The 17,500-nt window shown below is 45.1% G+C and overlaps 1 protein-coding gene across 1 annotated transcript in view; it reads left to right on the top strand.

Annotated features, from left to right (window-relative positions):
* sptlc3 (serine palmitoyltransferase, long chain base subunit 3) overlaps positions 1-14,104 on the top strand; it is a 121,772-nt gene extending 107,668 nt beyond the window's left edge. The window contains exons 10-12 of the mRNA XM_055940894.1: positions 6,860-6,995; positions 10,839-10,968; positions 11,336-14,104. Coding sequence (XP_055796869.1) covers positions 6,860-6,995; positions 10,839-10,968; positions 11,336-11,455 — 386 coding nt within the window. The 3' untranslated portion in view covers positions 11,456-14,104. The remainder of the gene's footprint in view (positions 1-6,859; positions 6,996-10,838; positions 10,969-11,335) is intronic.
* Positions 14,105-17,500: the final 3,396 nt, after the last annotated feature.

Here is a 17,500-nt window from a genome sequence, read left to right on the forward strand (position 1 = left end):
ATGGTAGGGAGAGGGGGAGAGAGCTAGAGAGGTGGGGACATGAGAGAGAGAGAGACTGAGGGAGATGGTAGAGAGAGAGAGAGAGAGAGAGAGAGAGAGAGAGAGAGACTGATGGTAGAGAGAGAGAGATGGTAGAGAGATGGTAGGGAGAGGGGGAGAGAGCTAGAGAGGTGGGGACATTAGAGAGAGAGAGACTGAGGGAGATGGTAGAGAGAGAGAGAGACTGATGGTAGAGAGATGGTAGGGAGAGGGGGAGAAAGCTAGAGAGGTGGGGACATTAGAGAGAGAGAGACTGAGAGAGATGGTAGAGAGAGAGAGAGACTGATGGTAGAGAGAGAGAGATGGTAGGGAGAGAGAGAGAGAGAGAGAGAGAGATGGTAGAGAGATGGTAGGGAGAGAGAGAGAGAGCTAGAGAGGTGGGGACATTAGAGAGAGAGAGCAGCAGGGCTCTTCAGTAATCACCGGCTATGAAGGCTGGAAGTCCAGGGTGGAATGGCCCAGACGGAGGGGCCTGAGGAACAGATGGGTGGAGACTCCAGAGACTTCCCACTACACTACACTATCACTATCGCTATCACTACACCAAACTATCACTAACCTACCCTATCACTACACTAAACTATCACATCACTATCACTAACCTACACTATCACTACTCACTATCCTTAACCTACACTATCACTAACCTACACTATCACTACACTATCACTACACTATCACTACACTACCACTACACTATCACCAACCTACACTATCACTACACTATCACTACACTATCACTACACTATCACTACACTATCACTAAACTAAACTATCACCACACTATCACTACACTATCACTAAACTATTACTACACTATCACTACACTATCACTACACTATCACTACACTACACTATCACTACACTATCACTACACTATCACTACACTATCACTACACTATCACCACACTACAATATCACTAAACTATCACTACACTATCACTACACTATCACTACACTACACTATCACTAAACTATCACTAACCTTCACTATCACTACACTAAACTATCACTACACTATCACTACACTATCACCACACTAAACTATCACTACACTATCACTAAACTATTACTACACTACCACTACACTATCACTACACTATCACTACACCATCACTACACTATCACTACACTATCACTACACTATCACTAAACTATCACTAACCTTCACTATCACTACACTAAACTATCACTACACTATCACTACACTATCACTACACTATCACCACACTAAACTATCACTACACTATCACTAAACTATTACTACACTACCACTACACTATCACTACACTAAACTATCACTAAACTATCACTAAACTATCACTACACTATCACTACACTATCACTACACTACACTATCACTAACCTTCACTATCACTACACTATCACTACACTATCACCACACTATCACTACACTATCACTACACTATCACTACACTATCACTACACTATCACTACACTAAACTATCACTACACTATCACTACACTATCACTACACTATCACTACACTATCACTACACTATCACTACACTAAACTATCACTACACTATCACTACACTATCACTACACTATCACTACACTAAACTATCACTACACTATCACTACACTATTACTACACTATCACTACACTATCACTACACTAAACTATCACTACACTATCACTACACTATCACTACACTATCACTACACTGTCACTACACTAAACTATCACTACACTATCACTACACTATCACTACACTAAACTATCACTACACTATCACTACACTATCACTACACTAAACTATCGCTACACCATCACTACACTATCACTACACTATCACTACACTATCACTACACTATCACTAAACTATCACTACACTATCACTACACTATCACTACACTATCACTACACTATCACTACACTATCACTAAACCATCACTACACTATCACTACACTATCACTAAACTACCACTACACTATCACTACACTATTACTACACTATCACTACACTAAACTATCACTACACTATCACTACACTATCACTAAACTACCACTAAACTATCACTACACTATTATTACACTATCACTACACTAAACTATCACTACACTATCACTACACTAAACCATCAATACACTATCACTACACTATCACTACACTACACTAAACTATCACTACACTAAACTATCACTATCACTACACTATCACTACACTATCACTATCACTACACTATCACTACACTATCACTACACTACATTAAACTATCACTATCACTATCACTACACTATTACTACACTATCACTACACTATCACTATTACTACACTATCACTACGCTATCACTATTACTACACTATCACTACACTATCACTACACTACACTAAACTATCACTATCACTATCACTACACTATCACTATTACTACACTATCACTACACTATCACTATTACTACACTATCACTATTACTACACTATCACTATTACTACACTATCACTATCACTACACTATCACTATTACTACACTATCACTACACTATCACTATTACTACACTATCACTACACTATCACTATTACTACACTATCACTACACTATCACTACACTAAACTATCACTATCACTATCACTACACTATTACTACACTATCACTACACTATCACTACACTACACTAAACTATCACTATCACTATCACTACACTATCACTACACTATCACTACACTAAACTATCACTACACTATCACTACACTATCACTACACTATCACTACACTAAACTATCACTACACTATCACTAAACTATCACTACACTACCACTACACTAAACTATCACTACACTATCACTACACTATCACTACACTACACTAAACTATCACTACACTATCACTACACTAAACTATCACTACACTACCACTAAACTATCACTACACTATCACTACACTACCACTACACTATCACTACACTATTTATACACTATCACTATCACTACACTACACTATCACTACACTATCACTACACTACACTATCACTACACTATCACTACACTATCACTAAACTATCACTACACTATCACTACACTAAACTATCACTACACTATCACTACACTTTCACTACACTATCACTACACTATCACTACACTAAACTATCACTACACTATCACTACACTAAACTATCACTACACTATTACTACACTATTACTACACTATCACTACACTATCACTACACTAAACTATCACTACACTATCACTACACTAAACTATCACTACACTATCACTACACTATCACTACACTATCACTACACTATCACTACACTATCACTACACTATCACTACACTACAGTGGATATTCCTGGAAGGTTCTCATAACTCTGAACGAATGGCCGTTCCTGGTGGGTCAGCGAGCAGAGCCAATGTCCATCCATACGCTGGCAGAGCACCATACCACACACTGGGTTTCCTATCCAACGGCTGGGGTCTGTGGCTGAGGAATGGGGGCTTTAGAGGTAGCCGTGTCACCACACTATCACCACACTATCACCACACTATCACCACACTATCACTACACTATCACTACATTATCACTACACTATCACTATACTATCACCACACTATCACTACACTATCACTACACTATCACTACACTATCACTAAACTATCACTATACTATCACCACACTATCACTACACTATCACCACACTATCACCACACTATCACTACACTATCACTACACTATCACTACACTATCACTACACTATCACTACACTATCACCACACTATCACTACACTATCACTACACTATCACTACACTATCACTACACTATCACCACACTATCACCACACTATCACTACACTATCACTACACTATCACCACACTATCACCACACTATCACTACACTATCACTATACTATCACCACACTATCACTACACTATCACTACACTATCACTACACTATCACTACACTATCACTACACTATCACTACACTATCACCACACTATCACCACACTATCACCACACTATCACCACACTATCACCACACTATCCAACGGGTCTGTGGCTGAGGAATGGGTGCTTTAGAGGTAGTCGTGTGAGGTTCTATCTGCCAACACTGTGACCACCCCCCCCCCCCTCATCTCTCCATCTCTCCATCCCTGGTTCATGTTAACTGGCCAGATGGTATGGTGCAGCTCATTAAAGTGTCCAGGGTCAGTTTAAACCTACATGTGTTTCCAAGCTGACTAAGACAATCTAGAAAAGACAGTGTTCTAATGTATACTGTGGCTCCAGTGCTATCAAGTATTACTCCCCCATTATGGTTCCCTGTGGCTCATCTTCTGGGGATGACAAGTAGCCTAAAGGTTAGCGAGACAGAACCGCTACCAAAGGGGTGCCGGTTTGAATCCCAAGGCTGACAGGAAAAAGTTGGCGATTCTAACTCTCTCCAGGGTTGGACCCCTCACCACTAACCCTAGCCCCATATTAACTCTCTCTCTCTACAGGGTTGGACCCCTCACCACTAGCCCTAACCCCATATTAACTCTCTCCAGGGTTGGACCCCTCACCACGAACCCCATATTAACTCTCTCCAGGGTTGGACCCCTCACCACTAGCCCTAACCCCATATTAACTCTCTCCAGGGTTGGACCCCTCACCACTAACCCCATATTAACTCTCTCCAGGGTTGGACCCCTCACCACTAACCCCATATTAACTCTCTCCAGGGTTGGCCCCCTCACCACTAACCCCATATTAACTCTCTCCAGGGTTGGACCCCTCACCACGAACCCCATATTAACTCTCTCCAGGGTTGGACCCCTCACCACTAGCCCTAACCCCATACTAACTCTCTATAGGGTTGGACCCCTCACCACTAACCCCATATTAACTCTCTCCAGGGTTGGACCCCTCACCACTAGCCCTAACCCCATATTAACTCTCTCCAGGGTTGGACCCCTCACCACTAACCCCATATTAACTCTCTCCAGGGTTGGACCCCTCACCACTAACCCCATATTAACTCTCTCCAGGGTTGGACCCCTCACCACGAACCCCATATTAACTCTCTCCAGAGTTGGACCCCTCACCACTAGCCCTAACCCCATACTAACTCTCTATAGGGTTGGACCCCTCACCACGAACCCCATATTAACTCTCTCCAGGGTTGGACCCCTCACCACTAGCCCTAACCCCATATTAACTCTCTCCAGGGTTGGACCCCTCACCACTAACCCCATATTAACTCTCTCCAGGGTTGGACCCCTCACCACTAACCCCATATTAACTCTCTCCAGGGTTGGACCCCTCACCACTAACCCCATATTAACTCTCTCCAGGGTTGGACCCCTCACCACGAACCCCATATTAACTCTCTCCAGGGTTGGACCCCTCACCACTAGCCCTAACCCCATACTAACTCTCTATAGGGTTGGACCCCTCACCACTAACCCCATATTAACTCTCTCCAGGGTTGGACCCCTCACCACTAGCCCTAACCCCATATTAACTCTCTCCAGGGTTGGACCCCTCACCACTAACCCCATATTAACTCTCTCCAGGGTTGGACCCCTCACCACTAACCCCATATTAACTCTCTCCAGGGTTGGACCCCTCACCACGAACCCCATATTAACTCTCTCCAGAGTTGGACCCCTCACCACTAGCCCTAACCCCATACTAGCTCTCTATAGGGTTGGACCCCTCACCACTAACCCCATATTAACTCTCTCCAGGGTTGGACCCCTCACCACTAGCCCTAACCCCATATTAACTCTCTCCAGGGTTGGACCCCTCACCACTAACCCCATATTAACTCTCTCCAGGGTTGGACCCCTCACCACTAGCCCTAACCCCATACTAACTCTCTCCAGGGTTGGACCCCTCACCACTAGCCCTAACCCCATATTAACTCTCCCCTTGTTGGACCCCTCACCACTAACCCCATATTAACTCTCTCCAGGGTTGGACCCCTCACCACTAACCCCATATTAACTCTCTCCAGGGTTGGACCCCTCACCACTAACCCCATATTAACTCTCTACAGGGTTGGACCCCTCACCACTAGCCCTAACCCCATATTAACTCTCTCCAGGGTTGGACCCCTCACCACTAGCCCTAACCCCATATTAACTCTCTATAGGGTTGGACCCCTCACCACTAGCTCTAACCCCATATTAACTCTCTCCAGGGTTGGACCCCTCACCACTAGCCCTAACCCCATACTAACTCTCTCCAGGGTTGGACCCCTCACCACTAGCCCTAACCCCATATTAACTCTCTCCAGGGTTGGACCCCTCACCACTAACCCCATATTAACTCTCTCCAGGGTTGGACCCCTCACCACTAGCCCTAACCCCATATTAACTCTCTCCAGGGTTGGACCCCTCACCACTAGCCCTAACCCCATATTAACTCTCTCCAGGGTTGGACCCCTCACCACTAACCCCATATTAACTCTCTCCAGGGTTGGACCCCTCACCACTAGCCCAAACCCCATACTAACTCTCTCCAGGGTTGGACCCCTCACCACTAGCCCTAACCCCATATTAACTCTCTACAGGGTTGGACCCCTCACCACTAGCCCCATATTAACTCTCTCTCTCTCCAGGGTTGGACCCCTCACCACTAGCCCTAACCCCATACTAACTCTCTCCAGGGTTGGACCCCTCACCACTAGCCCTAACCCCATACTAACTCTCTCCAGGGTTGGACCCCTCACCACTAGCCCTAACCCCATACTAACTCTCTCCAGGGTTGGACCCCTCACCACTAGCCCTAACCCCATACTAACTCTCTCCAGGGTTGGACCCCTCACCACTAGCCCTAACCCCATACTAACTCTGTCTCTCTCTCTCTAGGTCAGGCCAGGGTGCACCAGCTAGCAGAGAACACGCGCTACTTCAGGTCTCGTCTTCAAGAGATGGGTTTCATCATCTACGGTAACGATGATTCTCCTGTGGTCCCAATTCTGCTCTACATGCCAGGAAAAGTTGTGTAAGTTATTTTCATTTGCTCAGTTTATTTGACAGGAATAATGCACTGATTTATAACCCCTTTCTGCTCTACATGCTGGGAAAGTGATTTATGTATCAAAAAGTACCTTGTTTTATTGTGAAGGAATGAAAGGAGAGGTTAGAATGTGGTCCTTTTTGTTGCTCAGTCGGTTGAACGTGGTGCTTGTAACGCCAGGGCAGTGGGTTCGATTCCCGGGACCAGCCGTAGGTAAACATTTATGCACGCATGGGTGTAAATCGCTTTGAATAAAAAGTGTCTGCTAAATGGCATATATTAGATGAGGAATATAATCCTTGCCACTGGGGGGCGTATGTAGTCTGTGGTCTGACCACTACCATCAGACCCTGACACGACCCCCTTTCAACCAATCACCTGGCACATAACATATCTCATGGAGGAAATCTGCCTTCACTTTTTTATGTGTCTATCTTATCGTGCCTTCTGTGGACATATGCAGTACAGTTTAGCTACAGATATGGTAGAATGTAAATGTTTCTGTCCAGAGGCTACAGCAAGGTCTGATTGTATTTACAACAGCTCAGCTTTTGCCCGGGATCTTTTGCACACTGTTTCAATTGATCGCGTCACTTTGACTAATTGTGATACAGCTATTATATCTGTTTTTTAGAAAGCAGGTGGTCATTTTACTAGTGGTCAGTTCAGAAGGTAAAAAAGGGTCAATATTGAGTGTTTTTCCAAGATGACTTTGAACAGCGGCCATGTTTAATGTGTCCAGATGCTGCTGCTGCTGTCCTAGTCCCTGGTGGAAAACTATAATGTCCTCACTGGTCGTCTGCTGTCCTAGTCCCTGGTGGAAAACTATAATGTCCTCACTGGTCGTCTGCTGTCCTAGTCCCTGGTGGAAAACTAGGTTAATGTCCTCACTGGTCGTCTGCTGTCCTAGACTAGGTTAATATCCTCACTGGTCGTCTGCTGTCCTAGTCCCTGGTGGAAAACTAGGTTAATGTCCTCACTGGTCGTCTGCTGTCCTAGTCCCTGGTGGAAAACTAGGTTAATGTCCTCACTGGTCGTCTGCTGTCCTAGTCCCTGGTGGAAAACTAGGTTAATGTCCTCACTGGTCGTCTGCTGTCCTAGACTAGGTTAATATCCTCACTGGTCGTCTGCTGTCCTAGTCCCTGGTGGCAAACTAGGTTAATGTCCTCACTGGTCGTCTGCTGTCCTAGACTAGGTTAATATCCTCACTGGTCGTCTGCTGTCCTAGACTAGGTTAATGTCCTCACTGGTCATCTGCTGTCCTAGACTAGGTTAATATCCTTACTGGTCGTCTGCTGTCCTAGACTAGGTTAATATCCTCACTGGTCGTCTGCTGTCCTAGACTAGGTTAATATCCTCACTGGTCGTCTGCTGTCCTAGACTAGGTTAATGTCCTCACTGGTCATCTGCTGTCCTAGACTAGGTTAATGTCCTCACTGGTCATCTGCTGTCCTAGACTAGGTTAATATCCTCACTGGTCGTCTGCTGTCCTAGACTAGGTTAATATCCTCACTGGTCGTCTGCTGTCCTAGACTAGGTTAATATCCTCACTGGTCGTCTGCTGTCCTAGTCCCTGGTGGAAAACTAGGTTAATGTCCTCACTGGTCGTCTGCTGTCCTAGTCCCTGGTGGAAAACTAGGTTAATGTCCTCACTGGTCGTCTGCTGTCCTAGTCCCTGGTGGAAAACTAGGTTAATGTCCTCACTGGTCGTCTGCTGTCCTAGTCCCTGGTGGAAAACTAGGTTAATGTCCTCACTGGTCGTCTGCTGTCCTAGACCCTGGTGGAAAACTAGGTTAATGTCCTCACTGGTCGTCTGCTGTCCTAGTCCCTGGTGGAAAACTAGGTTAATGTCCTCACTGGTCGTCTGCTGTCCTAGACCCTGGTGGAAAACTAGGTTAATGTCCTCACTGGTCGTCTGCTGTCCTAGTCCCTGGTGGAAAACTAGGTTAATGTCCTCACTGGTCGTCTGCTGTCCTAGTCCCTGGTGGAAAACTAGGTTAATGTCCTCACTGGTCGTCTGCTGTCCTAGACTAGGTTAATATCCTCACTGGTCGTCTGCTGTCCTAGACTAGGTTAATGTCCTCACTGGTCGTCTGCTGTCCTAGACTAGGTTAATGTCCTCACTGGTCGTCTGCTGTCCTAGACTAGGTTAATGTCCTCACTGGTCGTCTGCTGTCCTAGACTAGGTTAATGTCCTCACTGGTCGTCTGCTGTCCTAGACTAGGTTAATGTCTTCACTGGTCGTCTGCTGTCCTAGACTAGGTTAATATCCTCACTGGTCGTCTGCTGTCCTAGACTAGGTTAATATCCTCACTGGTCGTCTGCTGTCCTAGACTAGGTTAATATCCTCACTGGTCGTCTGCTGTCCTAGACTAGGTTAATATCCTCACTGGTCGTCTGCTGTCCTAGTCCCTGGTGGAAAACTAGGTTAATGTCCTCACTGGTCGTCTGCTGTCCTAGTCCCTGGTGGAAAACTAGTTTAATGTCTCCACTGGTCGTCTGCTTTCTGCTACAGTGGACATCTATTCCACTCAGGCACCAAGGACAAGTAACAGAACATTTGCTGACCAAATGTTGCCATGTGGTTTGATCAATGTGAGCCAGTAGTAAACAAGGTACGTTCAGGGTCATAGTGTATGCTCAGGGTCATACTCTATGCTCAGGGTCATACTGTATATTCAGGGTCATACTCTATGCTCAGGGTCATACTGTATGTTCAGGGTCATACTGTATGTTCAGGGTCATACTCTATGCTCAGGGTCATACTCTATGTTCAGGGTCATACTGTATGTTCAGGGTCATACTCTATGCTCAGGGTCATACTCTATGCTCAGGGTCATACTGTATGCTCAGGGTCATACTCTATGCTCAGGGTCATACTCTATGCTCAGGGTCATACTGTATATTCAGGGTCATACTCTATGCTCAGGGTCATACTGTATATTCAGGGTCATACTGTATGCTCAGGGTCATACTCTATGTTCAGGGTCATACTGTATGTTCAGGGTCATACTGTATGCTCAGGGTCATACTCTATGCTCAGGGTCATACTCTATGCTCAGGGTCATACTGTATATTCAGGGTCATACTCTATGTTCAGGGTTACAGTGTATATTCAGGGTCATACTCTATGTTCAGGGTCATACTCTATGTTCAGGGTTACAGTGTATATTCAGGGTCATACTCTATGCTCAGGGTCATACTGTATGCTCAGGGTCATACTCTATGCTCAGGGTCATACTCTATGCTCAGGGTCATACTGTATATTCAGGGTCATACTCTATGTTCAGGGTCATACTCTATGTTCAGGGTCATACTGTATATTCAGGGTCATACTCTATGTTCAGGGTCATACTGTATATTCAGGGTCATACTCTATGTTCAGGGTCATACTGTATGCTCAGGGTCATACTGTATATTCAGGGTCATACTCTATGCTCAGGGTCATACTGTATATTCAGGGTCATACTCTATGCTCAGGGTCATACTCTATGTTCAGGGTCATACTCTATGCTCAGGGTCATACTGTATATTCAGGGTCATACTCTATGTTCAGGGTTACAGTGTATATTCAGGGTCATACTCTATGTTCAGGGTTACAGTGTATATTCAGGGTCATACTCTATGCTCAGGGTCATAGTGTATGGTGGTTCTGTTTAACACATTCAGCCGTGTTCTTCATGCTGGTCTAGGCAGGTTACTGAACGGCCCTTTATGACAGCTGGGGATGTAAAAGGGGCTGTAAATACAAACGATTGAAACTTTGGTATGTTCAGTCATTCCTTCAGCGTGTCTTTCACAATGCCTTCCTGTGCCTGTGTTCTGCAGGGCTTTCTCTCGTGCCATGCTGAAGAGGAAGATAGGAGTGGTGGTGGTGGGGTTTCCTGCTACGCCCATCACAGAGGCACGGGCACGCTTCTGTCTGTCTGCTGCACACACCAAGGCCATGCTTGACCAGGTGAGCACACACACACACATAGAGAGACGTACACCTCTCTCTCAATTCATTTCAATTTCTCCCTCTCCCTCTCCCTCTCCCCCTCTCTCTCTCTCTCTATCTCTCTCTCTCTCTCTCTCTCTCTCTCTCTCTCTCTCTCTCTCTCTCTCTCAATTATTTTCAATTTCTCCCTCTCAACTAATTTCAAATTCTCTCTCTCTCCTTCAATTAATTTAAATTTCCCTCTCCCTCTCCCTCTCAATTCATTTCAATTTCTCTCTCTCTTTCTCTCTCTCTCTCTCTCTCTCTCTCTCTCTCTCTCTCTCTCTCTCTCTCTCTCTCTCTCTCTCTCTCTCCCTCTCTAACAGTATATTTTCTCTCCCCCTAGGTGTTGTTTGATCTGAACGAGTTAGGAGATGATTTGTGTCTGAAGTTCTCCCGGAGGAAATATTCTCCTCGTCCACAACACAACAACAACGACGACACAGACTTTGAGCTGGACAGTTAGCCAATTGACTGATAGGATAACCCCTGATCTCTGACCTCCCACCTCTGACCTCCCACCTCTGCACTGAGAGACTGTAACGGTGGTTCCATGCTGACAGGGACAGCCATATGTCCCAATAATTTCTCCTTTATCCCGAATTGTGCACTGGTGCTCTCCTCCCCACACATGTTAAAAACATTGGATTGGTGTAAGCATGGGTTAGACGGTGTCTAGTACCATTTGTCTTGTACCAGATCATAATGGGAAGTGAACAGGTTGTACATGGTTAGATTTTGGGAACAGCAGGTGGGCCTCTACTTTCCCTGCCAGTCTAATACACTGAGAGAGTGGGGTCTCATCTCTACCAGTCTAATACACCGAGAGAGTGGGGTCTCATCTCTACCAGTCTAATACACTGAGAGAGTGGGGTCTCATCTCTACCAGTCTAATACACCGAGAGAGTGGGGTCTCATCTCTACCAGTCTAATACACCGAGAGAGTGGGGTCTCATCTCTACCAGTCTAATACACTGAGAGAGTGGGGTCTCATCTCTACCAGTCTAATACACTGAGAGAGTGGGGTCTCATCTCTACCAGTCTAATACACCGAGAGAGTGGGGTCTCATCTCTACCAGTCTAATACACTGAGAGAGTGGGGTCTCATCTCTACCAGTCTAATACACCGAGAGAGTGGGGTCTCATCTCTACCAGTCTAATACACCGAGAGAGTGGGGTCTCATCTCTACCAGTCTAATACACCGAGAGAGTGGGGTCTCATCTCTACCAGTCTAATACACCGAGAGAGTGGGGTCTCATCTCTACCAGTCTAATACACTGAGAGAGTGGGGTCTCATCTCTACCAGTCTAATACACTGAGAGAGTGGGGTCTCATCTCTACCAGTCTAATACACCGAGAGAGTGGGGTCTCATCTCTACCAGTCTAATACACCGAGAGAGTGGGGTCTCATCTCTACCAGTCTAATACACCGAGAGAGTGGGGTCTCATCTCTACCAGTCTAATACACCGAGAGAGTGGGGTCTCATCTCTACCAGTCTAATACACCGAGAGAGTGGGGTCTCATCTCTACCAGTCTAATACACCGAGAGAGTGGGGTCTCATCTCTACCAGTCTAATACACTGAGAGAGTGGGGTCTCATCTCTACCAGTCTAATACACAGAGAGAGTGGGGTCTCGTCTCTACCAGTCTAATACACTGAGAGAGTGGGGTCTCATCTCTACCAGTCTAATACACTGAGAGAGTGGGGTCTCATCTCTACCAGTCCAATACACTGAGAGAGTGGGGTCTCATCTCTACCAGTCTAATACACTGAGAGAGTGGGGTCTCATCTCTACCAGTCTAATACACCGAGAGAGTGGGGTCTCATCTCTACCAGTCTAATACACTGAGAGAGTGGGGTCTCATCTCTACCAGTCTAATACACTGAGAGAGTGGGGTCTCATCTCTACCAGTCTAATACACTGAGAGAGTGGGGTCTCATCTCTACCAGTCTAATACACCGAGAGAGTGGGGTCTCATCTCTACCAGTCTAATACACTGAGAGAGTGGGGTCTCATCTCTACCAGTCTAATACACTGAGAGAGTGGGGTCTCATCTCTACCTCATACAACGAAAAGGAATTTCCAGTGCCCAAAGTGCTGCTGCTCTGTTCTGTATATAATAGTGTGTGTTTATATTAGAATGTAAATTAACAGATCATATATTTCTGATCATTATACAAGGCAACCAATCGTTCCAGGCTGCCTTTTGTAAATAAGAATGTGTTCTTAATTGACTGGCCTGATTTTTTTTAAATAAATGTCAAATGAATGAATTGATCTGAAATGTATGAAAGCCAGAGGCAGAGAAAGATGTCCGTCTCTTGGCGTCTCATGATGTCTTTAATTAAACGTTGTTTTGTTACCGTAACCTCTTGGTTCTTCGCCGAGGTGGTTTCAGTGGGCTCTTGTCATTTTACACCCAAATACATCGTACATTTTGTATTTTTCCCCACAGCATGTTTCCATGTGCTTCTGAACTCGCATTGATGATAACGTTGCGTTATGACGTGATATTAACATACTATCGTCTGAATCTGATGCTGAAGAAAACTACTTTTCTAAAACAAAGGAACTGTTTTAGTTCCAGAATGTTCCATTAAAAGTCACGCTGTCTGTCTTTACGACAAACCAGACTGTTCCATTAAAAGTCATGCTGTCTGTCTGTCTCTACGGCAAACCAGACTGTTCCATTAAAAGACATGTCTGTCTCTACAACAAACCAGAATGTTCCATTAAAAGTGATGTCTGTCTCTACGACAAACCAGAATGTTCCATTAAAAGTGATGTCTGTCTCTACGACAAACCAGACGGTTCCATTAAAAGTGATGTCTGTCTCTACGACAAACCAGAATGTTCCATTAAAAGTGATGTCTGTCTCTACGACAAACCAGAATGTTCCATTAAAAGTCATGTCTGTCTCTACGACAAACCAGAATGTTCCATTAAAAGTGATGTCTGTCTCTACGACAAACCAGACTGTTCCATTAAAAGACATGTCTGTCTCTACGACAAACCAGAATGTTCCATTAAAAGTGATGTCTGTCTCTACGACAAACCAGACTGTTCCATTAAAAGTCATGTCTGTCTCTACGACAAACCAGACTGTTCCATTAAAAGTCATGTCTGTCTCTACAACAAACCAGAATGTTCCATTAAAAGTCATGCTGTCTGTCTCTACGACAAACCAGACGGTTCCATTAAAAGTCATGCTGTCTGTCTCTACGACAAACCAGAATGTTCCATTAAAAGTCATGTCTGTCTCTACAACAAACCAGAATGTTCCATTAAAAGTCATGCTGTCTGTCTCTACGACAAACCAGACGGTTCCATTAAAAGTCATGCTGTCTGTCTCTACGACAAACCAGACTGTTCCATTAAAAGTCATGCTGTCTGTCTCTACGACAAACCAGACTGTTCCATTAAAAGTCACGCTGTCTGTCTGTCTCTACGGCAAACCAGAATGTTCCATTAAAAGTGATGTCTGTCTCTACGACAAACCAGACTGTTCCATTAAAAGTCATGTCTGTCTCTACGACAAACCAGACTGTTCCATTAAAAGTCACGCTGTCTGTTTCTACGACAAACCAGAATGTTCCATTAAAAGTCATGTCTGTCTCTACGACAAACCAGAATGTTCCATTAAAAGTCACGCTGTCTGTTTCTACGACAAACCAGAATGTTCCATTAAAAGTCATGTCTGTCTCTACGACAAACCAGAATGTTCCATTAAAAGTCATGCTGTCTGTCTCTACGACAAACCAGACTGATACAATATCAGTTCACGTAGAAATGACCAATCTGACACGCAATGAAATCTCAACAGATCTTTGCATAGAAATGAACTAGATGTCTCGGCTTCTCGTTCTCTTGGCAAGGCTTTAGATGTAGTTTGTAAACAGCTTAGTTGTACGTTTTAAAGCGGTGCTCGCCTTTTCTCCCTGTCTTGAGTGAGTAGTGTGAAGACAGGTACTGTAAGTATTCATGGTATGCATCGTCTGAGCCAACAGTAACCAAACCTAGCAACTAGCACAATAGAGACCAACCTTGTCCCAATCGGCACCCTATCCCCTATTTAGTGCACTACTTTGTGACCAGAGCCCACAGAGTGTAGGGAGTCATTTGGAACATTACCCCCTGGGATTCTGTTGGTATGGAGTAATGATCGGTTGATTAACACACACACACACAGGCAGGAAGGAATTTACACAGATGATAAAACACTTCACAATGTGTCATATTCCGTCTAGTCTGCACTTGTTTTGCTGTACCCCAATGGAATGATGAAAATGTTTCTGTATTTTCCATCACATAAACAACACAGTGATCACCTTTTACAAGGCTGACCGGAGAATTAACTAAGAAAGGGCTGTTAGCGTTGATGAAAATGTACACCGTTTGGGGTCCATTTTGCATATTCAAAATGAAGCTCCAATGTTTGTCACATGTCTAAGTTTATGCTCTGGTTGTGAAAGAGCTGTCTTCACTAAACCCTTATAGGACTGGTTACGAAAGAGCTGTCTTCACTAAACCCTTATAGGACTCTGGTTGTGAAAGAGCTGTCTTCACTAAACCCTTATAGGACTCTGGTTGTGAAAGAGCTGTCCTCACTAAACCCTTATAGGACTGGTTACGAAAGAGCTGTCTTCACTAAACCCTTATAGGACTGGTTGTGAAAGAGCTGTCCTCACTAAACCCTTATAGGACTCTGGTTGTGAAAGAGCTGTCTTCACTAAACCCTTATAGGACTGGTTACGAAAGAGCTGTCTTCACTAAACCCTTATAGGACTCTGGTTGTGAAAGAGCTGTCTTCAATAAACCCTTATAGGACTCTGGTTGTGAAAGAGCTGTCCTCACTAAACCCTTATAGGACTGGTTACGAAAGAGCTGTCTTCACTAAACCCTTATAGGACTCTGGTTGTGAAAGAGCTGTCTTCACTAAACCCTTATAGGACTGGTTACGAAAGAGCTGTCTTCACTAAACCCTTATAGGACTCTGGTTGTGAAAGAGCTGTCCTCACTAAACCCTTATAGGACTCTGGTTGTGAAAGAGCTGTCTTCACTAAACCCTTATAGGACTGGTTACGAAAGAGCTGTCTTCACTAAACCCTTATAGGACTCTGGTTGTGAAAGAGCTGTCCTCACTAAACCCTTATAGGACTGGTTATGAAAGAGCTGTCCTCACTAAACCCTTATAGGACTCTGGTTGTGAAAGAGCTGTCCTCACTAAACCCTTATAGGACTCTGGTTGTGAAAGAGCTGTCCTCACTAAACCCTTATAGGACTCTGGTTATGAAAGAGCTGTCCTCACTAAACCCTTATAGGACTCTGGTTATGCAAGAGCTGTCCTCACTAAACCCTTATAGGACTCTGGTTGTGAAAGAGCTGTCTTCACTAAACCCTTATAGGACTGGTTGTGAAAGAGCTGTCCTCACTAAACCCTTATAGGACTCTGGTTGTGAAAGAGCTGTCCTCACTAAACCCTTATAGGACTCTGGTTGTGAAAGAGCTGTCTTCACTAAACCCTTATAGGACTCTGGTTGTGAAAGAGCTGTCCTCACTAAACCCTTATAGGACTGGTTGTGAAAGAGCTGTCCTCACTAAACCCTTATAGGACTCTGGTTATGAAAGAGCTGTCCTCACTAAACCCTAAACACAGAGAGAGAGAGAGACTCTTTCCATGGCTGGTTTTAGAGAGAGTTACTTGGGGAGAAACTCAACTGGACCTTCAGCAGCTTAGTCCTGGTCCAACCCAGTCATCAGCCATACCCCTATACACTTGGTTTCATTGCAGCTGTAGATCCTGCCTCACGACTGTGTCAACACACTGACAGACACACACAGGATGTGGTGATGCTATACTGTAAAACAGAGTTCAGACTGCATGGGCCTGGTGGGAATCAGCCAGGGAATCGGGTGAGCTCAGGCCTGGTTGGAATCCGCCAGGGAATCAGGTGAGCTCAGGCCTGGTTGGAATCAGGTGAGCTCAGGCCTGGTTGGAATCAGCCAGGGAATCAGGTGAACTCAGGGCTGGTTGGAATCAGCCAGGGAATCAGGTGAGCTCAGGCCTGGTTGGAATCCGCCAGGGAATCAGGTGAGCTCAGGGCGGGTTGGAATCAGCCAGGGAATCGGGTGAGCTCAGGCCTGGTTGGAATCCGCCAGGGAATCAGGTGAACTCAGACCTGGTTGGAATCAGCCAGGGAATCAGGTGAGCTCAGGCCTGGTTGGAATCAGCCAGGGAATCAGGTGTGCTCAGGCCTGGTTGGAATCAGCCAGGGAATCAGGTGAGCTCAGGCCTGGTTGGAATCAGCCAGGGAATCAGGTGAGCTCAGACCTGGTTGGAATCAGCCAGGGAATCAGGTGTGCTCAGGCCTGGTTGGAATCAGCCAGGGAATCAGGTGAGCTCAGGCCCGGTTGGAATCAGCCAGGGAATCAGGTGAGCTCAGGCCTGGTTGGAATCAGCCAGCCAGTGTGTTTCAGACTGCTTGTGCTCAGGCCTGGTGTAGAGTT

This window comes from Salvelinus fontinalis, chromosome 1 (assembly GCF_029448725.1).
Source record: "Salvelinus fontinalis isolate EN_2023a chromosome 1, ASM2944872v1, whole genome shotgun sequence".
NCBI classification, from domain to species: Eukaryota; Metazoa; Chordata; class Actinopteri; order Salmoniformes; family Salmonidae; genus Salvelinus; species Salvelinus fontinalis.